The sequence below is a fragment of the Macaca fascicularis genome, chromosome 19 (genome assembly GCF_037993035.2).
Source record: "Macaca fascicularis isolate 582-1 chromosome 19, T2T-MFA8v1.1".
Taxonomy (NCBI): domain Eukaryota; kingdom Metazoa; phylum Chordata; class Mammalia; order Primates; family Cercopithecidae; genus Macaca; species Macaca fascicularis.
In genome coordinates this window covers 10,991,692-11,015,165 of record NC_088393.1, presented here as the reverse complement: position 1 = coordinate 11,015,165, position 23,474 = coordinate 10,991,692, and the positions used below count along the sequence as shown (strand labels likewise).

Here is a 23,474-nt window from a genome sequence, read left to right as displayed (position 1 = left end):
TGTGGGACCTAGGGAAAGAACACTTGTCCTGCATAAGGGTGGACATGTGTCCAGAGCTGATGGTGGAAGAAATGGCAGTCAAGGAGGGTGGCTCAGGTAGGTTGGGGGAGAAGAGACAAAGTGGAAAAGGGAAGAGGGGAGAGGTGACTATGGTTGGGATTTTTTTTTTTTTTTTTTTAGACAGAGTCTCACTCTGTCACCCAGGCTGGAGTGTGGTGGCGTGATCTCAGCTCATTGCAACCTCCGCCTCCCAGGTTCAAGCGATTCTCCTGTCTCAGCCTCCCAAGAAGCTGGGATCACAGGCATGTGCCATTTTGCCTCACTAATTTTTGTATTTTTAGTAGAGACGGGGTTTCACCATGCTGGCCAGTATGGTCTCAAACTCCTGGCCTGGAACCATCTGCCCACTTTGGCCTCCCAAAGTGCTGGGATTACAGGCATGAGCCACCGTGCCTGACCTTTTAATTTATTTTTTATTTTAAAGAGATGACATCTTATCCTGGCCAACATGGTAAAACCCTGTCTCTACTAAAAATATAAAAATTAGCTGGGCATCGTGATGCATGCCTATAGTCTCAGCTACTTGGGAGGCTGAGGCAGGAGAATCGCTTGAACCCAGGAGGCAGAGGTTGCAGTGAGCCAAGATTGTGCCACTGTACTCCAGCCTGGTGATAGAGTGAGATTTCATCTCAAAAACAAAAAAAGAGATGAAGTCTTGCTATGTTGGCCAGACTGGTCTCAGACTCCTGAACTCAAGCAATCCTTCTGCCTCAGCCTCCAAACGTGCTAGGATTATGAGTGTGAGCTTCCAAGCCTGACCTGAGGTGAATATGTTGCGGGGCTTGATGAGGGAGCAGTGAACAGGAAGGGGGCCAAGGGGGCTTAGGTGTGCACAGCAATGGCTGGGGGCAAGGCCTGGAGGAACCCAGTGAGAGAGGAAGAGGCAGAGCAGGTTCAAGGGGAGCTCACACCTCAACAAGTGTCACGATAAGAGGGGTTAGCTCAGGAAAACCTAGGGGAAGGGCGGGGGGTGGGTCAGGTGAGATGCACACACTGTGGGAGGACGCAGTGGGTGGACACTCACACCTTTCTGGCTGGACACACTATAAAATGTTATTTTATAACGCCTGCCTGAGGGCAGGCGGGGTGGCTCATGCCTGCAATCCCAGCACTTTGGGAGGCTGAGGTGGGAGGATCACTTGAGCCCAGGAGTTTGAGACCAGTCTAGGCAACATAGTGAGACCCGATCACTATTTTAATATATATATATATATATATATATTTTTTTTTTTTTTTTTTTGAGACGGAGTCTTGCTCTGTCACCCAGGCTAGAGTGCTGTGGCCGGATCTCAGCTCACTGCAAGCTCCGCCTCCCGGGTTCCCGCCATTCTCCTGCCTCAGCCTCCCGAGTAGCTGGGACTACAGGCGCCCGCCACCTCGCCCGGCTAGTTTTTTGTATTTTTTAGTAGAGACGGGGTTTCACCGTGTTAGCCAGGATGGTCTCGATCTCCTGACCTTGTGATCCGCCCGTCTCGGCCTCCCAAAGTGCTGGGATTACAGGCTTGAGCCACCGCGCCCGGCCAATATATTTTTTAAAAAAGGAACTGAGGGCCGGGCGCGGTGGCTCACGCCTGTAATCCCAGCACTTTGGGAGGCCGAGGCGGGCGGATCACAAGGTCAGGAGATCGAGACCACGGTGAAACCACGTCTCTACTAAAAATACAAAAAATTAGCCGGGCGCGGTTGTGGGCGCCTGTAGTCCCAGCTACTCGGGAGGCTGAGGCAGGAGAATGGCGTGAACCCGGGAGGCGGAGCTTGCAGTGAGCCGAGATCGCGCCACTGCACTCCAGCCTGGGCGACAGAGCGAGACTCCGTCTCAAAAAAAAAAAAAAAAAAAAAAAAAAAGGAACTGAGGCCGGGCGCGGTGGCTCACGCCTGTAATCCCAGCACTCTGGGAGGCCAAAGCAGGCGAATCACCTGAGGTCAGGAGTTTGAGACCAGCCTGGCCAACATAGTGAAACGCTATCTCTACTAAAAATACAAAATTAGCCAGGCATGATTGCGGGTGCCTGTAATCCCAGCTACTGGGGAGGCTGAGGCAGGATAATCACTTGAACCCGGGAGGCGGAGGTTGCAGTGAGCTGAGATCGCACCTCTGCACTCCAGCCTGGACAACAGAGCGAGACTCTGTCAAAAAAAAAAAAAAAAAGAGGAACTGAGTCCTTTATAGGAGAGGCAGGGGGCTGCTTACCCTTCACTGGGGAGGACAGGTTAGGGGTGTTGAGCAGGATAGGGGTGGGTGCCCCCCCACTCCTTGCTGGGAAGGGCAGCTTCCAGCAGGACCAGGCCTGGGGGAACTGGCAAGTGGGCAGGGGGATGCTCACGCCTCGCTGGTGACCGATGAGTTCCGGGACATGGTCTTGGGTGACATGTCATAGTCGCTGTCCGAGCGGTACAAGAAGGACTCCCGGCGCTGGCTGGTGGCCGCCCCGGCATGTAGCACGAGTCCTGGGCTCGCCTGCGAGTCCAGGGGGCTGCGGCCAGGAGGTGGTGTCGGCCCATTCTCTGCCTCGAAGCTGCAGGGGATAGGTGAGAAGAGGGGTCAGGAAGCTGAAACGCTGTGACGGAGGGTAAGAGGAATGAGGAGGCCAGCCGTGGTGGCTCATGCCTCACGCCTCACGCCTGTAACGCCTGTAATCCCAGCACTTTGGGAGGCCAAGGCCGGGGGCAGATCACTTGAGGTCGCGAGTTCAAGACCAGACTAGCCAACATGATGAAACCCTGTCTCCACTGAAAATACAAAAATTAGCCAGGCATGTTGGCAGGTGTCTGTAATCCCAGTTACTCGGGAGGCTGAGGCATGAGAATCGCTTGAACCTAGGAAGTGGAGGTTGCAGTGAGCCAAGATCACGCCACTGCACTCCAGCCTGGGTGACAGAGCAAGACACCATCTCAAAGGAAAAAAGGGGTGGGAGGGAATGAGGAGACCAAGGGAATTCCTGGCAAAGATTCAGGTGGAGAATTTTTTTTTTTTTTTTTTTTGAGACATGGTCTCGCTCTGTGGCCCAGGCTGGAGTAGTGCAGTGGCACGATCTTGGCTCACTGCAACCTCCACCTCCTGAATTCAAGTGGTTCTTGTGCCTCAGCCTCCTGAGTAGCTGGGATTACAGACACGCACCACCACGCCTGGCTAATTTTTGTCTTTTTAGTAGAGATGGAGTTCCACCATGTCGGCCAGGCTGGTCTCAAACTCCTGGCCTCATGTGATCCTCCCTCCTTGGCCTCCCAAAGTGCTGGGATTACAGGCCTGGGTCATTGCGCCCAACCAAGTGGAGGATGTTAAAGAAAGACAGATGCCTCAGCTACTCGGGACGCTGAGGCAGGAGAATGGCGTGAACTCAGAGGCAGAGCTTGCAGTGAGCCGAGATTGCGCCACTGCATTCCAGCCTGGGCGACAGAGCGAGACTCCCGTCTCAAAAAAAAAAAAAAAAAGAAGAAGAAAGACTGATACCCTAAAAGAGATGGGAGACACAGAATGGCAAAGATGAAACTTGTTGCGCGCTGGCACCCGTCCCCACTGTGGTGGGGACACCCCAAGGTCAAAATTTATGGGATCATTCACTCTTTCCTTTGCACCTCAAATCAGCCTTGCTGCCAGAATCTGTCCAGAATCTGTCTACTTCTCACCCACTCCTTGGCCAGCTCCCCTCATCCCTAGCAGGACTGGTTGCATTCACCTCTGCCCTGGTACCCCCATCCAGTTTTCAACCCCTAATCTTTCTTCAATGGCTGCCAGGGGGAGCTTGGAAACACCTGAATGAGGTTAAGTCCTACCTCTGCTCAGAACCTTCTATGGATCCCACCTTACTCTGGGCAAAATCCAAAGTCCTCACTGCAGCTCACAGGTCCTATCCCATGACTTCCCCTTCCCCCCTCACTAATTCTGCTCCAGCCACAATGTCCTCCTCACTATTCCCTAAAAATCTCACACAGGCCAGGCGAGGTGGCTCACGCCTGTAATCCCAGCACTTTGGGAGGCCGAGGTGGGCGGATCACTAGAGGTCAGGAGTTCTTGACCAGCCTGGCTAACATGGCAAAACCCCATCTCTAATGAAAATACAAAAATTAGCCAGGTGTGGTGGTGGGTGCCTGTAATCCCAGCTACTTGGGAGGCTGAGGTAGGAGAATCGCTTGAGCCCAGGAGGTGGAGGTTGCAGTCAGGGCCGAGATATCGCCACTGCATTCCAGCCTGGGCAACAGAGCAAGACTCCATCTCAAAAAAAAAAAAAAAACACAAAAAACTCAGACACAGTCCTGCCTCAGGGCTTTGCACAGGCTGTTTCTCCAGCCCAGATTTGCAGTGGCTCCTCCTTCCCACCTTCAGGCCTCTGCTCAAATGTCACCGCCACAGAGACGCCTCCCCTGACCAACCCAGCTAAAATTTTAAACATAACATATTTTTTCTTTTTTCGAGACAGAGTTTCACTCTTGTTGCCCAGGGTGGAGTGCAATGGTGCAATCTCGGCTCACCGCAACCTCCGCCTCCTGGGTTCAAGCGATTCTCCTGCCTCAGCCTCCCTAGTAGCTGGGATTACAGGCATGCACCACCACACCTGGCTAATTTTGTATTTTTAGTAGAGACGGGGTTTCACCGTGTTGGTCAGGCTCGTTTTGAACTCCCGACCTCAGGTGATCCACCCGCCTTGGCCTCCCAAAGTGCTGGGATTACAGGAGTGATCCACGGCGCCCAGCCTATTTTGTGTTTTCAGTAGAGATGGGGTTTCTCCATGTTGGTCAGGCTGGTCTCGAACTCCCAGCCTCAGATGATCCGCCCGCCTCGGCCTCACAAAATGCTGTGATTACAGGCGTCAGCCACCGCGCCTGGCCCAATACTTTCCATTTCTCTTCCTTAAAACACACACACAAAGTAAAATCACGCTGCTTACTTGACATAAACATATTTAATTCATCTTTTTTTTTTTTTTTTTTTTTTTGAGACAGTCTTGCTCTGTCACCCAGATTGGAGTGCGGTGGTGGGATCTTGGCTCATTGCATCCTCCACCTCTTGGGTTCAAGCAATTCTCCTGCCTCAGCCTCCCAAGTAGCTGGGATTACAGGCACCTGCCACCACACCTGGCTAATTTTTGTATTTTTAGTAGAGACAGGATTTTACCATGTTCACCAGGCTGGTCTCGAACTCCAGACCTCAAGTAATCCACCCACCTCGGCCTCCCAAAGTGCTGGGAACACAAGCATGAGCCACCGCACCTAGCCTGGTGTTTTCCTGAGACAAAGTCTTGCTCTATCGCCCAGGCCGGAGTCCTGTAGGGCACTCACAGCTCACTGCAGCCTCAATCTCCTGGGCTCAAGCTATCCTCCACCTCAGTCTCCCAAGTAGCTGGGACTACAGGTGTATACCAGAAAGCTCAGCTAATTTTTTTTTTTTTTTTTTTTTTTGATGAGACAGGGTCTCATTCTGTTGCCCAGGCTGGAGTGCAATGGCACAATCTCAGCTCAATGCAACCTCCACCTCCCTGGCTTAAGAGATCCTCCCACCTCAGCGTCCCAAGCAGCTGGGTCTACAGGTACATGCCACCACCCCCAGATAAATTTTGTTATTTTTTGTAGAGATGGGGCTCTCGCCATGTTGTCCAGGTTGGTCTGGAACACCTGGGTTCAAGCAATGCGCTCACCTTGGCCTCCCAAAGTGCTACAATTACAGGTATGAGCCACTGCGCCCAGCTCACGGCTAATTTTTTTGTAGAGACTTGGCGGGGGGGTCTCACTATGTTGCCCAAACTGGACTCGAACTCCTGGGCTTGAGGGATCCTCCTATCTTGGTCTCCCAAAGTGCTGGGAACACAGGCATGAGCCACCATGCCTGGCTAGAGCAGGGATTTTTGTCTACTTTGTTCGCTCTGTCTCCAGGGCTGAGGAGATGGCCTGGCACACTGTAAATGCCTAGTAAATGTTTATTGAGCTGGGCATGGTGGCTCACGCCTGTAATCCCAACACTTTGGGAGGCTGAGGTGGGTGGATCACCTGAGGTCAGGAGTTCAAGACCAGCCTGGTCAACTTGGTGAAACCTTGTCTCTACTAAAACTACAAAAAATTAGCTGGGCGTGGTGAAGCACACCTGTAGTCCCAGCTACTGGGGAGGCTGAGGCAGGAGAATTGCATGAACCTGGGAGGCAGAGGATACAGTCAGCCGAGATTGCACCACTGCACTCCAGCCTGGGCAACAGAGAGGGACTCCGTCTCAGAAAAAATAAAAATAAAAAGGCCGGGCGCAGTGGCTCAAGCCTGTAATCCCAGCACTTTGGGAGGCCAAGACGGGCGGATCACGAGGTCAGGAGAGACCATCCTGGCTAACATGGTGAAACTCCGTCTCTACTAAAAAATACAAAAAATTAGCCGGGCAGGGTGGCGGGCATCTGTAGTCCCAGCTACTCGGGAGGCTGAGGCAGGAGAATGGTGTAAACCCGGGAGGCGGAGCTTGCAGTGAGCTGAGATCCGGCCACTGCACTCCAGCCTGGGTGACAGAGCGAGACTCTGTCTCAAAAAAAAATAAAATAAATAAAAAATAAAATAAAGAGGCCGGGCGCGGTGGCTCAAGCCTGTAATCCCAGCACTTTGGGAGGCCGAGACGGGCGGATCACGAGGTCAGGAGATCGAGACCATCCTGGCTAACACAGTGAAACCCCGTCTCTACTAAAAATACAAAAAAATAAGCCGGGCGAGGTGGTGGGCGCCTGTAGTCCCAGCTGCTCAGGAGGCTGAGGCAGGAGAATTGCGCGAACCCGGGAGGCGGAGCTTGCAGTGAGCAGAGATCTGACCACTGCACTCCAGCCTGGGCGACAGAGTGAGACTCCGTCTCAAAAAAAAATAAATAAATAAATAAAATAAAATAAAATAAAAATAAAAAATACATAAATTAGCCGGGTGCAGTGGCTCACGCCTATAATCCAATCCCAACACTTTGGGAGGCCGAAGCAGGCGGATTAGGAGGTTAGGAGATCAAGACCATCCTGGCTAACACGGTGAGACCCCGTCTCTACTAAAAATACAAAAAATTAGCACTCAAGATGGTACCACTGCACTCCAGCCTGGGAGACAGAGCGAGACTCCATCTCAAAAAAAAAAAAAAAAGTTCATCGAGTGAATCATTGAACATATGAATAATGGCTACGTGAACTAGATTGCACCATGCTGGGGTTGGGACGGGCCTCCCTGAAGAAGTGACATCTCGGAAAGGCCTGAAGGATGAGAAGGAGCCAGCCACGAGTCAGGAGGTAGGAAGTAGGAAAAATCAAACCAGGCAGAGGGAACTGCAAGTGCAAAGGCCCTGAGGCAGGATATGACTTTTTTGCTGGTGTGGCTGGAATGGAAATACAATGACAAGAACCCAGCTGTAGAGAGGACAGAAACCTTCCCTTTCCAGTTGTTTGTCTCCTGATTATTGAGTTTTAAGGATTCACTATATATTCTGTTTTTTATTTATTTTATTTATTTGTGTTTTAACAGAGAGTCTCCCTCTGTCGCCCAGGCTGGAGTGCAGTGGCGTGATCTTGGCTCACTGCAACCTCTGGTTCCTGGGTTCAAGCGGCTCTCCTGCCTCAGTCTCCCCAAGTAGCTGCAATTACAGGCACACGCCACTAGGCCCAACTAATTTTTGTATGTTTAGTAGAGACAGGCTTTCACCATGTTGGCCAGGCTGGTCCTGAGCTCCTGGCCTCAAATTATCCACCTGCCTCGGCTTCCCAAAGCACTGGGATTACAGGAGTGAGCCACCGCAGCTGGCCCATTGTATATTCTGGATACAAATCCCTTATCATGTATTTTTCTCCAAGTTTGCAGCTTATCATTTAGTGATGGCGTCTCACTCTGTTGCCCAGGATGGAGTGCAGTGGCACCATCATAGCTCACTGCAACCTCCTGGGCTCTAGCAATCCCCCGACCTCAGCCTCCAGAGTAGCTGGGACTATAGGCATGTGCCACCCACACCCAGATAATTTTTGAATTTTTTGTAGTAATAGGTAATATGTAATAATAGTATGTAATATTACTAATACTACATATATTAGTAATATGTAATAATAGTAATATGTAATATTACTATTATGTATATTAGTAACTTCTAATACGTAATAATAGTAATATGATAATATGTAGTAACAGTAATAAGGTAATATGTAATTAGTAATTATAGTAATAAGGTAATATGTAATAATAGTAATAGTAATATGTTGCCCAGGATAGTTTGTAACCCCTGGGCTCAAGAGATCCTCCCGCTTTGGCCTCCCACAGTGCTGGGATTACAGACATGAGACACTATGCCTAACTCAAAGCGTGTCTTCTTATACATTTTTGTTTTGCTTTGTGTTGTTTTTGAGACAGGATTTCACTCTGTCGCCCAATCTGGAGTGCAGTGGCACGATCTCAGTTCACTGCAACCTCTCTGCCTTCTGGGTTCAAGCGATTCTCCTGCCTCAGCCTCCCGGGTAGCTGGGATTACAGGTATGCACCAGCACGTCTGGCTAATTTTTGTATTTTTAGTAGAGTCAGCATTTCACCGTGTTGGCCAGGCTGGTTTCAAACTCCTGGCCTCAAGCGATCTGCCCACCTCAGCCTCCCAAAGTGCTGGGATTCTAGGCACCCGGCAGGCCTAGGAGATTTCAAACTTATTTCTTAGTAGAGAGACCATTCCAGTAAAGTCTTATGGTGACTCTCCATAGGCTGACCTATAAAGGGGAAGCAGGGGGCTCCTATCCTCTCTGCCTCTCCACTTGCACCCAGTCAGAGCATAGCCTGAAATCTACCTACCAGTCTAACCCCAGAGACTATGCAATGGGGAAAGAACTCTTTTGAAAATGATGGTGCTGAGAAAACTGAAGAGTTGGACCACATACAGAAATTAACTCAAGGCCGGGCGCGGTGGCTCATGCCTGCAATCCCAGCACTTTGGGAGGCCGAGGCGGGTGGATCACCTGAGGTCAGGAGTTCGAGACCAACCTGGCTAACATGGTGAAACCCTGTCTCTACTAAACATTCAAAAATTAGCCAGGCATGGTGGCGGGCGCCTGTAGTCCCAGCTACTCAGGAGGCTGAGGCAGGAGAATGGTATGAACCCGGGAGGCAGAGCTTGCAGTGAGCTGAGATAATGCCACTGCACTCCAGCCTGGGCGACAGAGCAAAACTCTGTCTCAAAAAAATAAATAAATTAATTAATTAAATAAAATAATTAGCCGGGCGTGGCGGCTCTCACCTGTAATCCCACCTACTAGGAAGCTGAGGTGGGAGAATCACTTAAACCCAGGAGGCAGAGACTGCAGTGAGCTGATATCGTGCCACTGCACACCAGACTGGGCAACAGAGTGAGACCCTGTCTCAAAATAATAAATAATAAATAATTGGGCTTAATAGACAAAGGACTTGATAGGCATTTCTGCAGAAAAGATATTCAAACAGTCAATAAGCACATGAAAAAAAAAATCCTTAACATCACTCATCAGGGAAATGCAAATCAAAAGAAAGAGATATGAGCCTGGCGAGGTGGCTCATGCCTGTAATCCCAGCACTTTGGGAGGCAAGGTGGGTGGATCACTCGAGGTCAGGAGATCGAGACCAGCCTGGCCAACATGCCGAAACCCTGTCTTTACTAGAAATACAAAAATTAGCTGGGTATGGTGGTGGGTGCCTGTAATCCCAGGTACTCGGGAGGCTGAGGAAGGAGAATTGCTTGAACCCAGGTGACGGAGGCTGCAGTGAACCGAGATTGCGCCACTGCATTCCAGCCTGGGCGACAGAGCAAGACTCCATCTCAAAAAAGAAAAAAAGGAGATACCATGTCACGCCTATTAGGATGGTTCCTGAAGGGACTTTTACTTTTGAAGGTCTTGGGGTTCCTCCATCCCCTGCATGCAATGCCAAGGAGGGTATTTTGGGGACAGCTGTGTCCTGAGCCACCTTCTCTCCAGGATGCCACTTGTAACTGGCCTTTACCCATGTCCTGTTTCCCAGTTGCTCTCCCCTCCAGACAGCTGGTCTCTTCACTCCAAGAGAAGGGGCTGTGGAGCCAGGGAGCACTCCTACCTCCATCCACCCCGTCTCTCAGCCTCTGACCTGCCTCCTGGGCCTCAGATTTGAGTTCCAGAGAGAGACCTTGTTGAAGGCCTGGACTCTTCGCATCCCTGAGGTCACATCACCTCCTCTCTCACCTGCTGCACTATCCCTTCTGATCAGGTCTCTCTGCTGCTCTGATTCCTCCCCACTCACAATCCATTCCTACCTGCTGTTGAGAGAACCACTGTAACCCCAATCAAAAACAGGTGTAATCCCAGCACTTTGGGAGGCCGAGGCGGGCGGGTTACCTGAGGTCTGGAGTTCAAGACCAGCCGGGCCAACATGGTGAAACCCCATCTCTACTAAAAATACAAAAATCAGCTGGGCATGGTGGCAGGCACCTGTAGTCCCAGCTACTCAGGAGGTTGAAGCAGGAGAATTGCTTGAACCTGGGAGACAGAGGTTGCAGTGAACCGAGATCGCGCCACTGCACTCCAGCCTGGGTGACGGAGCGAGACTCAGTCGCAAAAAAAGAAAGAAAGAAAGAAAAAAAAAAAAGTCTTGAGGCTGGGTGAGGTGGCTTGCACCTATAATCCAGCACTTTGGGAGGCCCACATGGGAGGATTGCTTGAGCCCAGGAGTTCGACACCAGCCTGGGAAATGTGGCAAGGACCCATCTCTACAAAAAATGAAAAAAATTAGCAAGGCATGATGGTGTGTGCCTGTGGTCCCAGCTACTCAGGAGGCTGAGGTGGGACGATCACCTGAGCCCTGGAGTTTGAGACTGCAGTGAGCAGTGATGGTGCCACTGTATTCCAGTCTGGGTGACAGAGTGAGACCCTGTTTCAAAAAAAAAAAAAAAAAAATCCTGGAGATAGATAGTGGTGATGGTTGCACAACAATGTGAATGTAATTAATGCCACTGAACTATACACTCAAAAAGGATAAAATGGGCCAAGCAGGATGGTTCATGCCTAAAATCCCAGCATTTTGAGAAGCTGAGGTGGGAGGATCACTTAAGGCCAGGAGTTTGAGACCAGCCTGGGCAACATAGCAAGACCCTATCTCTACAAAAAATTAAGAAGTTAGCTGAGCATGGTGGTGCATGCTTATAGTCCTAGCTACTCAAGAAGCTGATGCGAGATGATTGCTTGAGACCAGAATTTTGAGGCTGCAGTGAACTGTGATCGTACCACTGCACTCCAGCCTAGGCGATACAGTGAGACCCTATCTCAAAAAAAAAAAAAAAAAAAAAAGAGGCCGGGCACAGTGGCTCATGTCTGTAATCCCAGCACTTTGGGAGGTCAAGGTGGGCAGATCATGAGATCAGGAGTTTAAGACCAGCCTGACCAACATGGTGAAACCCCGTCTCTACTAAAAATACAAAAATTAGCCGGGCGTGGTGGTGGGAGCCTGTGGTTCCAGCTACTCGGGAGGCTGAGGCAGGAGAATCGCTTGAACCCAGGAGGCGGAGATTGCAGTGAGCCAAGATCGAGCCACTGCACTCCAGCCTGGGCGACAGAGCGAGAGACTGTCTCAAAAAAACAAAAACAATAACAACAAAAAAAACCCCACTCTTAAGGTGAGATAATCATAGATCATCAGTTTGGGCCTTTGATGATAATGTCTATTTATTTATTTAGCTATTTATTTATTTATTTATTTATTTATTTTATTATTATTATTATTTTTTGAGACAGAGTCTCGCTCTGTCGCCCAGGCTGGAGTGCAGTGGCCAGATCTCAGCTCACTGCAAGCTCTGACTCCCGGGTTTACGCCATTCTCCTGCCTCAGCCTCCCGAGTAGCTGGGACTACAGGCGCCTGCCACCTCGCCCGGCTAGTTTTTTGTATTTTTTAGTAGAGACGGGGTTTCACCGTATTAGCCAGGATGGTCTCAATCTCCTGATCTCATGATCCGCCCGTCTCGGCCTGCCGAAGTGCTGGGATTACAGGCTTGAGCCACCGCGCCCGGCCTATTTATTTATTTATTTATTTTTGAGATGGAGTCTTGCTCTGTCGTCCAGGCTGGAGTGCAGTGATGCAATCTCAGCTCACCGCAACCTCTGCCGCCCGGGCTCAAGCGATTCTCCTGACTCAGTCTCTCTAGTAGCTGGGATTACAGGCGCGTGCCACTACACCTGGCTAATTTTTGTATTTTTAGTAGAGATGGGTTTCACCATGTTGGCCAGGCTAGTCTCGAACTCCTGAACTCAGGTGATCTACCCACCTCAGCCTCCCAAAGTGCTGGGATTACAGGTGTGAGCCACCACGCCCGGCTGATAATGTCCATTTATTGAGCATCTGCTGTGTCCTAGGTGCCAGGTTAGATCCTTTCAGGCATAGAGTAATAACAACAAGATATTTATTGAATGCTTGTTGTGTGCCTGACACTACGAGAGTGCTTTATGGCCGGGTGCAGTGGCTCACACCTGTAATCCCAGCACTTTGGGAGGCCGAGGCGGGCGGATCACAAGGTCAGGAGATCGAGACCATCCTGGCTGACACAGTGAAACCCCGTCTCTACTAAAAATACAAAAAATTAGCTGGGTGTGGTGGCAGGCGCCTGTAGTCCCAGCTACTTGGGAGGCTGAGGCAGGAGAATGGCGTGAACCCGGGAGGCGGAGCTTGCAGTGAGCTGAGATCGTGCCACTGCACTCCAGCCTGGGCAACAGAGCGAGACTCCATCACAAGAAAGAAAAAAAAAAAAAAAGGGCTTTATATACATTAACCCATAGAAGGCTCCAACTCACTCTATAAATTAACATATAGGTCCTAGTTTGTTGTTGTTGTTTGAGACAGTTTCGCTCTTGTTGCCCAGGCTGGAGTGCAATGGCGTGATCTCGGCTCACCGCAACCTCCGCCTCCCAGGTTCAAGCAACTCTCCTGCCTCAGCCTCCTGAGTAGCTGGGATTACAGGCATGCATCATCATGCCCAGCTACTTTTGTATTTTTAGTAGAGACAGGGTTTCTCCATGTTGGTCAGGTTGGTCTCGAACTCCCGACCTCAGGTGATCCACCTGCCTCGGCCTCCCAAAGTGCTGGGATTATAGGCGTGAGCCACTGTATCCAGCAACATATAGGTCCTGTTAATATTCCCATGGCATAAGGAGACAAGGGTTTGGTGGCTTCATTGTCTAAGAACCATGTCCTGTCTCCTAAGGCCCAGGATGGATTTTTTTTCAGCTCCAGAGAAGGGGAGAGAATTCTACACACAGACGATGCCCCACCTCCAACTCCCTGGCCTAGGAATTTAAGCTGCAGTTTAGGAAGGTGAGACCGTGTTCCCAAGCGGGTGCCCAGCTAGCATCCTGGCACATCCACCAGCCCCAAGGGACTCAGCTCACGTCAGCAGGAGCCCAGAGGCCTGGATGGGAAAAGGACGCTCCCTGGGGCCCTGCTGTTTGTGCTTCAAAAGCCAATGTCCCCTGGGTTGAGGGAGGACAGAGGGGAGGGGACAGGGCTATAGAATTGCTGACTGGGAGTTGGTGGGGATAGGGGAGAGTCAGGGCCAGCTATGCCCCAGAATCAGACCCCTGAGCCATGGAGAGTCACCCCTACCTGGCTTGCCACTGACTGCTCAGGGTGGCCCAAAGTTAGGCCAGAGGCCACTCCAGCAACATCACCAGGGGACCCAAGGCTGCAACCCAGACACAGAGGCAGCTGCCAGCGTTACATCACGGCCACGTGCCCAGACCCTCCATTGGGGGTGAAATGACCTGCCCGAGACTCCCTCTTAGGCACGCTAATCATTGTGTGTGTGTGTGTGTGTGTGTGTGTGTGTTGATACAGGGTCTTGCTCTGTCACCCAGACTGCAGTGCAGTAGCGCCATCATGGCTCACTGCAGCCTTGGCCTCCCGGGCTCAAGCGATCCTCCCCCCTCAGCATCCCAAGTAGCTGGGACCACAGGCGCACACCACCGCACCCAGTTAATTTTTGCTTTTTTTTTTTTTTTTAAAGCAGAAACAGAGTTTCACCATGTTGCCCAGGCTGGTCTCGAACTCCTAGACTCAAGCAATCTGCCTCCCAAAGCCTCGTCCTCTCAAAGTGCTGGAATTATAGGCATGACCACCACATCTGGCCTCAGGCTGACCATTTGGTGACACTTTCAAATGAAGTTGCTACCTGTTTCCCCCTCCATGTGGCCCTTAGGCCTTCCCACGAGGGCTTTTGGGAGCATGAAATTGGGCTTGTTGAGGGCTGTGCAGCCCAGGGAGAGTCTAGGCCTTGGGGATGACTACTGCAGGGACTGATGGGACACAAACAAGCTAGGGAATGGGGGCGGGGGAAAGGAATACATAGGTAAAGATTACAATAACAAGAACTATGGCCAGGCGCAGTGGCTCACGCCTGTTGGAGCATCGCTTGAGCCTGGGAAGCAGAGGTTGCAGTGAGCAGAGATGGTACCACTGCTCCCCAGGCTGGGTGATAGAGATGCTGTCTCAAAAAAAAAAAGCCAGGCACAGTGGCTCATGCCTGTAATCCCAGCACTTTGGGAAGCCGAGGCAGGCAGATCACTTGAGGTCAGGAGTTCGAGACCAGCCTGGCCAACATGGGGAAACCCCATCTCTACTAAAAATACAAAAATTAGCCAGGCGTGGTGGTGGGGCGCTTGTAATCCCAGCTACTTGGGAGTCTGAGGCAGAAGAATTGCTTGAACCCAGGAGGTGGAGATTGCAGTGAGCCGAGATCGCACCACTGCACTCCAGCCTGGGCGACAGAGTGAGACTTCATCTCAAGAAAGAAAAAAAAACCCAAACTATGTGAAGGCCACATTCTAGGCATTGTGCATACTGTAACATGCATTAATGCTCCATTTTCCAGACAAAGAAACTGAGGCCGGGTACGGTGGTTCATGCCTGTAATCCCAGCACTTTGGGAGGCCAAGGCGGATGGATCACTTGGGGCCAGGAGTTTGAGATCAGCCTGTCCACCAAAGAGAAACCCTGTCTCAACTAAATATACAAAAAAATTAGCTGGGCTCTGGTGGTGTACACCTGTAATCCCAGCTACTCAGGAGGCTGAGGCTCAAGAATTGCTTGAACCCGGGAGGCAGAGGTTGCAGTGGGCCAAGACCGCTCCACTGCACTCCAGTCTAGGTGACAGAGCGAGACCCTGTCAAAAGAAAAGGAAAGAAAAGAAAGAAAAGAAAGGAAGAAGGAAGGAAGGAAAGAAAGAAAGAAAGGAAAGGAAACGAAACTGAGGCACAGAAAGGATGAATGCCATGGGTATTAGTAGCAGAGCATGGATTTCTTTTAATATTTATTTATTTTATAGAGATGAGGGTTTTGCTATGTTACCCAGGCTGGTCTCGAACTCCTGGGCTCAAGCCATCCTCCCACCTCAGCCTCCCAAAGTGCTGGGATTACAGGCATGAGCCACCACACCCGGCCTAGAACATGGATTTGAACCCAGGCAGCTTAGCTACAAATCTGCGTCCAGTGTCTTCCCCCGGGGCTCACAGAGCAGGCAGGCCTGGTGTCTCCCCTGGCTCCCCGTGCTGTTCCACCTGACTCACTTGTAGGTGGTGCCAGGCAGCCTTTATGGAAAGGCCTGGCATTTGCTTTGTGAAGGTCACACAGAGGTTGAAGGCGGGTACTGGTGTGTGTCTCCCAGGCAGGCGCGTGGTGCCAGGTGACACAGCTGTTTGGGGGGCTGAGTATGTAAGAGTCGGGGGGAGAGGGAGGTCTGTGTGCCCCTGGGCGTCGCACAGTAGACATCTCTGTGGCATCGCATATCTGCCTGTGTGAGCAGGAGCTGGGTGCTCATGGGTGCCTGTGTGCATCTCTGTGTCTTTGTGTATTTCTGAGTCTGGGTGACTTCATGAGACCGTGTCGCACTGATACTGTGACAGTCCCTGACCCTTGTGTGGGCATGAGGTGCGTTCCTGTGTGGATCTGGTGCAGGTGGGAGTCCAGCTTGCAGGAACACGTGTGGGCCCTGGGTGTGTATTTTGGTGAGAGTGTGTCTCACTCTCACAGAGAGTTCCTCACTGTGGAGGAACGCAGTGTAGACGAGGATGTGCGAGGGGTGGGCCAGGGTTGCTGTGGTCTGTGTGTCACCTGTGTGCGGCTATGAGTCAACTGCAGGGTCCTCTCGGTGCAGCCAGAAGACCCACACCTAGTACAGTAAACACCAGGCGACCGGGATTGCCCTGCGTGTGGCCCTGTGTGCGTGTCTGTGTTACAGACCATGAAGCAGGAAAGCAAGAACAAGGCTAGAAACCCCTGAGAGTTCTCAGAACTTAAAGGCCACCCACAACCCCAGCTCAGTCCAGCCTATTCTAAACACCCTCCATGCATCCCAGAATCTCCCTGCCCCACCCCCAGCCCAGCTTGGTTTACAGCCTGGCAGCTCCAGCATGAGAGGGGGTGGGGAAGGTAAGGCTGGAGACACTAAGCCAGGCAGGGACTTAGGGACCTGGTTCTAGGCCAGTGGCCTGGGAGTGGAGCCCAGGTGACGCTGGACACCCATATTTGCAGTCAAAGTGAATGCCAGAAGCCCAGGTTTAGGGGCACAAAGAGGGTGACAAGTCCTACCTTGGATAGGCAGGAATGGACCCAGCACCCATTTTGGGGGCCACCACCTTCAAGAAGCCCTCAGCAGCACCCCAGGCCTTTAGGGCTAGGAAAGGGGGTGGGGCCCCAGCCAGATCCTGGAAGCCACTTAGGGGGCTCACCCAAGTAGACTCAGCACCCCCACCCCCCAGCACAGCCAGTGCCCTTCAGTATTAAAAGAGAGGACTGACTGGCCACGGGTCACCCACCTGACAGATCTGCCCTGAGGGTGCCGACGGGTGTCCTCATCGCTGAAGGAGAAGTGGGTCAGGGACTCGGGGCCCGTGGGGGGCAGTGCCAGGGCAGGGGGCCGGGGCCGGGCCCGGGGCGCTGCACCGGAGCGCATGGGAGCCAAGCGCTGTCGTCGGGGCGCGCATGGGGACGGCGGCAGGGCGGTGTGGCGCGTTCTGCTGGCCAGGCCCAAGGTGTCTGCGGCCTCCACTGCCGGCACCGCCTCCACGCCTCTGGTGACCCCCCCAGGGACAGCCCCGGGCAGTCGGGCGTTCCCGCGTCTGCACGGGGGAGGGGAGCGCACGGGCGCTCTGTCTGCCTCCCCCTGCAGGGGTTCTGTGGAATCGGACGCACACTTCCCCCCCCCCCTCCCTCCTAGGCCTCTGGGGTGCCCCGGGGCTCCGGTTTCCCGGCTCCAGGCCCGCCCTCCTGCCACCGCCTCCGGCCCCGCCTTTCCCCCCTCCCCGCCCTGACGTCGAGCTGGGCCCGCTCGAGGTCTCTGATCGCCATGCGCCCCCGGGAAACGGGACTCGTTCCGAGTGTGGGGTCGGGTGACACAAACCCAGGGGAGGGGAAGGTGCAGCTCAGGGGTGGGGAGGAGAGACCAAACAGAGACAGAAGAGACAGAAATGGAGACAGAGATGCAGGACGCAGAGAGAGAGACCCGGAGAGAGGGAATGATTTCCCTCCACACACCCTGCGGACCCCACGCGGGGCTCCCAAAGGCCCCGGCCCCTCCTCCTCTTCTGTCCCCGCCCCATTTCGTTCCTGGGGCCAGTCGCTGGACCTGATCCTGCCCCGCCGTGCCCTCCTTCGGTCTGTGCCTCAGTTGCACACGTTAAGTAGGTGGAAGAGCGGGAGGCAGAGGACCCGGAGAAGCCCCCAGGGCCAGCCAGTGCCCAACTCCGGGCTGCCAACTTCTGCCTCCAGGATATAAGGACATTAGAAAACCAGACCGGATGTGGCCTCGGAGCCTGTCACCCCCAGACTTCCCGCCCCCGCAGCCCACCCCGTCTGGCCAGAAAGGGAACTTCCATTTGCCCTCCGTGGCCCGGTACAAGGAGTGACACCGAGCCTCACCAAACGGCCACCCCCAGAGGGCACGACTGCCCCCATTTCACAGGCCAGTAGACTGAGGCTGACAGCACTGAATACATATCCCCAGGATGAACACATGACCTGGATGGCAGGTCGCCCTCACTCCTCCAAAGCATGACCGCAGCTTCAGGTTTGCACAGGAAGTGGGAGGGATGCAACATTTATTAAACTTCTACTGCATGCCCTATCAGAGGTCTCCACGGCAACCCTCGCGGGCAGGGATGATTTTGATCGCTGCTATGTGACAGAAGAGGAAAGTAAGGCTGTAGAGAGTGAGCCACGAACCCCAGACCTCGGCGCGCGCCAGGTGGCCAGGGGCGACTTGAACCCACGGCCACCAGCGCTGCACTTACCCAGCCCCAGCCCACGCCTGGCGGCTCAAATCCTGGAAGCTGCGGAGAAGCCGAAGGCGCCTGCGGAAAGTTGGGGACGGGCTGGCGAAGAAGACCGGCGAGGAGGGCGGCGAACGCGGGCGGCGGGGCGCGCGCGGGGCCAGGGGTTCGGGCAGGAACGCTTCGTCCTCAGCCGCCACCGCCACCGGGAAGGCCACCAGCTGCAGCTCCGGGATGCGACCTAGGCCGCGTGGCCGTGCCATGGCCGCGGGGCGGCCCCGCCTCGGCGGGCGCTGGGGAGCTGCGCCGCCCACCCCGCGAGGCCCACGCAGGCCGCCGGCCCAGCCCCGGGCCCGCGGGCCCTACCCCGCCCTATTGCCTCGGCCCTTCCGGCTTCGCGCTGGAGCCGCCCCCAAGGCGGGGCGGGTCTGGGGCGCCCGCACGGCTTTGGCGGGGACTCCTCCGCAGACCCCAAAGCCGCCCGCATTGGCTCTGATGTCCTCACAATCGCCGGACGCGTCCCCACAAACACCAGGGACACCCCCAAATCTCTGGGGACACTCCTGCAAACTCCCCGTGGTGTTGACAGGACCCATAAGCCCCAGGAGCCACCCCACAGTCCCTCAGAATCCCAAGGAGCACCCTCACTGTCCCTGAGACAACCCCACACAAGAAGTCCAGGGGTACCCCCCAAATCCCAAGGCTTCTCAGCACAACGTAGAGGTGTTCTGAGACACCCTCATAGACCCTGGGGCACTCTCATAGCTCCCCAGATGCCCCCATAATCCTAGCAGTGTCCTCACTGTTTCTGAGACATGCCACAAGCCCCAGGAGTGCCCCAAGAATCCCAGCGTGCACCCACAAATGCCAGGGATACCCCCAAATCTCTGGGGGCGCTCCCACAAACTCCCTGACAGTGGTGCTCTGAGATCCCAGGGAAAACCCTTCAGATCCCAGAACCCTCACCACAGTTCCTCAGATGTCCCAAAATTCCTCCAGAGCTCCCCATCATCCCCAACTCTCATCATCCCATCATGCATAGACCCTCCCCCGAGTCCCCCCAGAATCCCCCACACCCACAGAGCCATTTTCATAGACCAAATATAGGTTCCCCCCAAATCCTAGAGTCCTCCACAGACCCCGGGAACACCTCCACAGTCCCTCAGATGTCCCTTAATCCCTGAATGGTTCTACAGCATCCCTGAGATGCCCCCACAAGTGCTGAGACCCCAAGACAACCTCGGGAATGCCTTCAGACTCAGGGAATGCCCTAGTAACCATGCAGATGCCAGCAAAATCTGGGGTGCCCCAATAGACCCCAGGGACACAACTAGATTCCTCTCCAGCTCCTAAGACAGTCTCACACCCTAGAACAGAATCCCAAGATGCACCCCACAGTCCTTGGGGACAACCTAGAATGCCACCCACAGGTCCTGAGATGTGTCTTACAACTTTTTTTCCTTTTTTTTTTTTTTGAGTCTCACTCTGTTGCCCAGGCTGGAGTGCAGTGGCACGATCTTGGCTTACTGCAACAAGTGATTCTCCTGCCTCAGCCTCTCGAGTAGCTGGGATTACAGGCGCCTGCCACTGTGCCCGGCTAATTTTTTTTTTTTTTTTTGGTATTTTTAGTACAGACAGGGTTTCACTATCTTGGCCAGGCTGGTCTTGAACTCCTGATCTCGTGATCCACCCGCCTCAGCTTCCCAAAGTGCTGGGATTACAGGCGTGAGCCACCTCTCCTGGTGTGTCTTACAACTCTTAAGACACCCCTAGAAGCTGGGCCTGGTGGCTCATGCCTGTAATCCCAGCACTTTGCGAGGTGAAGGCAGGAGGATCACTTGAGCCCAGGAGTTCGAGACCAGACCGGGTGACATGGCAGGACCTCATCTCTACAAAAAAAATTACAAAAATTAGCCAGGCATAGTGGGATGAGCCTGTGGTCCCAGCTACTTTGGAGGCTGAGGTGGGAAGATCACCTGAGCCAAGAGGTTGAGGTTGCAGTGAGTTACGATGGTGCCACTGCACCATCTTGAGATAGTGAGACCCTGTCTCAAGAAAAAAAAAAAGAAAAGGGGGTGCATTTCTATTTTCTTGCTTTCTATCTTTTTTTTTTTTTTTTTTTGAGACAATGTCACCCAGACTGGAGTGCAGTGGCACGATCTTGGCTCACTGCAACCTCTGCTTCCCAGGTTCAAAGGATTCTCATGCCTCAGCCTCCCAAGTAGCTGGGATTACAGGCATGTGCCACAATGCCTGGCTAATTTTTTTTAAATTTTTTATTTTTTTGTATTTTTAGTAGAAATGGGGTTTCACCATGTTGGCAAGGTTGGACTCGAATTCCTGGCCTCAAGTGATCTACCCGTGTGAGCCACCGCGCCCCAGCAGTGCATCTCTATTTTTGAGTCCACCTCTGTGAAATATCTTTTCTTCTCTAGTGTTGGCTCTGATGCCATGGGGGCCAGAGTGAGGAGGCCTGGGCTTGCGTGTGGCCTCTGGCACTTCTTAGCCATTTGATCTTGGGCTAGTCACTTCATTTCATTGAGCCTCAGTTTCCCCAGTTGCAAAATGGGTATAATACTACACTCACCCCATGAATGGACACATAAAGGGCTCAGAAAAGTGTCTGAACATAGTAAGCACTCACTTAATATGAGCTACAGTTATTATCATTATTTGACAAATATTTACTGAGGGTTTATAATATGCAAGTCACTATACTAGCCAGAGGATATAGACGATGATGATAATGACCATGATGGTGATGATAGCAACTAATCCTTTAGAAAGCTTCCTGCGCATCTCTCTATATCCTGCTATGATCTCTCTGTCTCTCCTCTCTCTCTTTTGAGACAGGATCTCACTCTGTCATCCAAGCTGGAGTGCAGTGGCGTGATCATAGCTCACTGCAGTCTCAACTTCCTGTGGTCAAGTGATCTTTCAACCTCAGCTTCCCAAGTAGCTCAGTAGCTGAGTAGCATGTGTGCCACCACATCCAGCTAATTTTTTTTTTTTTTTTTTTTGAGATGGAGTTTTGCTCTTTTTGCCCAGGCTGGAGTGCAATGGCGCGATCTCGGCTCACCACCTCCGCCTCCCAGGTTCAAGCAATTCTCCTGCCTCAGCCTCCCAAGTAGCTGGGATTACAGGCATGCGCCACCATGCCTGGCTAATTTTGTATTTTTTAGTAGAGACAGGGTTTCTCCGTGTTGGTCAGGCTGGTTTTGAACTCCCGACCTCAGGTGATCCGCCTGCCTCGACCTCACAAAATTGCTGGGATTACAGGTGTGAGCCACCGCACCCGGCCATGCCTGGTTAATTTTTTGTATTTTTTCTAGAGATGGGGTTTTCCCATGTTGCCCAGGCTGGTCTTGAGCTCCTGGACTCAGGTGACCTGCCTGCCTTGGCCTCCCAAAGTGCTGGGATTACAGACATGAGCCACCACACCTGGTCTTATGATCTCATTTAATCCTCACAAAATACCCACCAGATACCTAACAGGTGATATTCTTTTTTGTTTCTTTTTTTTTCGGTGATATGATATTGGCTCACTGCAACCTCCACCTCCCAGGCTCAAACGATCCACCCCCTCTCAGCCTCCCAAACTGTGTTGGGCATGAGCCACTATGCCGGTCCCAGAAATGCATTTTTGTTCACTGACCAGTTAAGGTTTCAGTGCACTTAGCTTCCCTGAATTGTTTTGCCAATTCATCAGATCAGCCCTTGGGAATACAGTTCTTACTAGGCCCATTTCAGAGACGGGGAAGCTGAGGCCCAGAGAGGAGTGACTTGGCCAGGGTCTCCCAATCTAGAAAGATCAGAGCTGGCTTATGGACCCAGATGTCTGGCCTCAGAGACAGGAATTTTAGCCATGAGGCTACACAAGCCCTTTTTATGGATGAGTTTCCTTCCAGCTCAATGTTGCTTGTCCCGTCCTAGGAAGCCAGATGTAAACTGAGGCCTAAAGCCAACCTTGATCATGGCCTCATGGTCTATGAGTCCTTACATGAGCTTCCTGTCACCTCACTTTTTCCTTTTCTTCCACTCCCTCCTCGCTCACTCTGCCTCAGACACACTTGCCTCCAACGTATCCGACACACTCCCACCACAGGACCTCTGCACTGGCTCTTCCCTCTGGTTGGCATCCTCTTCCATCAGATACCCACGTAGCAACCTCCCTCAGTTTTTTTTTTTTTTTTTTTTTTTTTGAGATGGAATCTTGCTCTGTCACCCAGGCTGGAGTGCAATGGCATGGTCTTGGCTCACTGCAACCTCCACTTCCTGGGTTCAAGCAGTTCTCCTCCCTCACCCTCCGAGTAGCTGGGATTACAGGCGCCCGCCATCGCGCCTGGCTAATTTTTGTATTTTTAGTAGAGATGGGGTTTCACCATCCTGGCCAGACTGGTGTTGAACTCATGACCTCATGATCCACATACCTCGGCTTCCCAAAGTGCTGGGATTACAGGCGTGAACCACTGCGCCCGGCCCTTACCTCCCTCATTTTATTTGGGTCTCTGTTCAAATGTCACCTCCTCAGAGAGGCCTTCCCTGACCTCAGGATCCCTCTTTTTTCCATATCTTGTGTGTGACCATCTTGAATTATCATATAGCTTTACTTGCTATTTCTTCTTTTTCCTTTTTGAGACGGAGTCTGGCTCTGTCGCCCAGGCTAGAGTGAAGTGGCACAATCTCGGCTCACTGCAATCTCTGCCTCCTGGGTTCATGCAATCCTCCCACCTCAGCCTCCCAAGTAGCTGGGATTGCAGGCGTGCACCCAGCTAATTTTTGTATTTTTAGTAGAGACAGGTTTTTGCCATGTTTTGGCCAGGCTGGTCTCGAACTGCTGGCCTCAAGTGATCCAACTGCCTCGGCCTCCCAAAGTGCTGGGATTACAGGCCTGAGTCACTGTGCCCGGCCCTTTACTTACTATTTTTGCTTCACCCTGTAGTCTGACAATTTCAGGACAGCAGGGATTGTGTCTATGGCAAAGGTGTCCAATCTTTTGGCATCCCTGGGCCATACTGAAAGAAGAATAATTGTCTTGGGCCACACATAAATACACTGACACTGACAATAGCTAATGAGCAAAACAAAAACAAAAAAACACAAAAAACAAAACAAAAAAAAAACGAACAAAATAATCTCATTGTTTTAAGAAAGTTTACGAATTTGTGTTGGGCCGAATTCAAAGCCATCCTGGG

General features: G+C 52.4%; 1 protein-coding gene across 4 annotated transcripts in view; it reads right to left on the bottom strand.

Annotated features, from left to right (window-relative positions):
* The window catches only part of PDE4A (phosphodiesterase 4A), a 54,333-nt gene that overhangs the window by 21,031 nt on the left and 9,828 nt on the right, over positions 1 to 23,474 (bottom strand). For 2 of the 4 annotated variants that reach the window (XM_045381075.3, XM_045381074.3), the window contains one exon: positions 2,385 to 2,576. In XM_045381075.3, the coding sequence (XP_045237010.2) occupies positions 2,385 to 2,576 (192 nt within the window). Of the gene's footprint in view, positions 1 to 2,384; positions 2,577 to 16,827; positions 17,052 to 18,300; positions 18,649 to 23,474 lie in introns of those variants that run through there. The other 2 variants (XM_045381076.3, XM_045381077.3) reach the window with 2 other exon arrangements.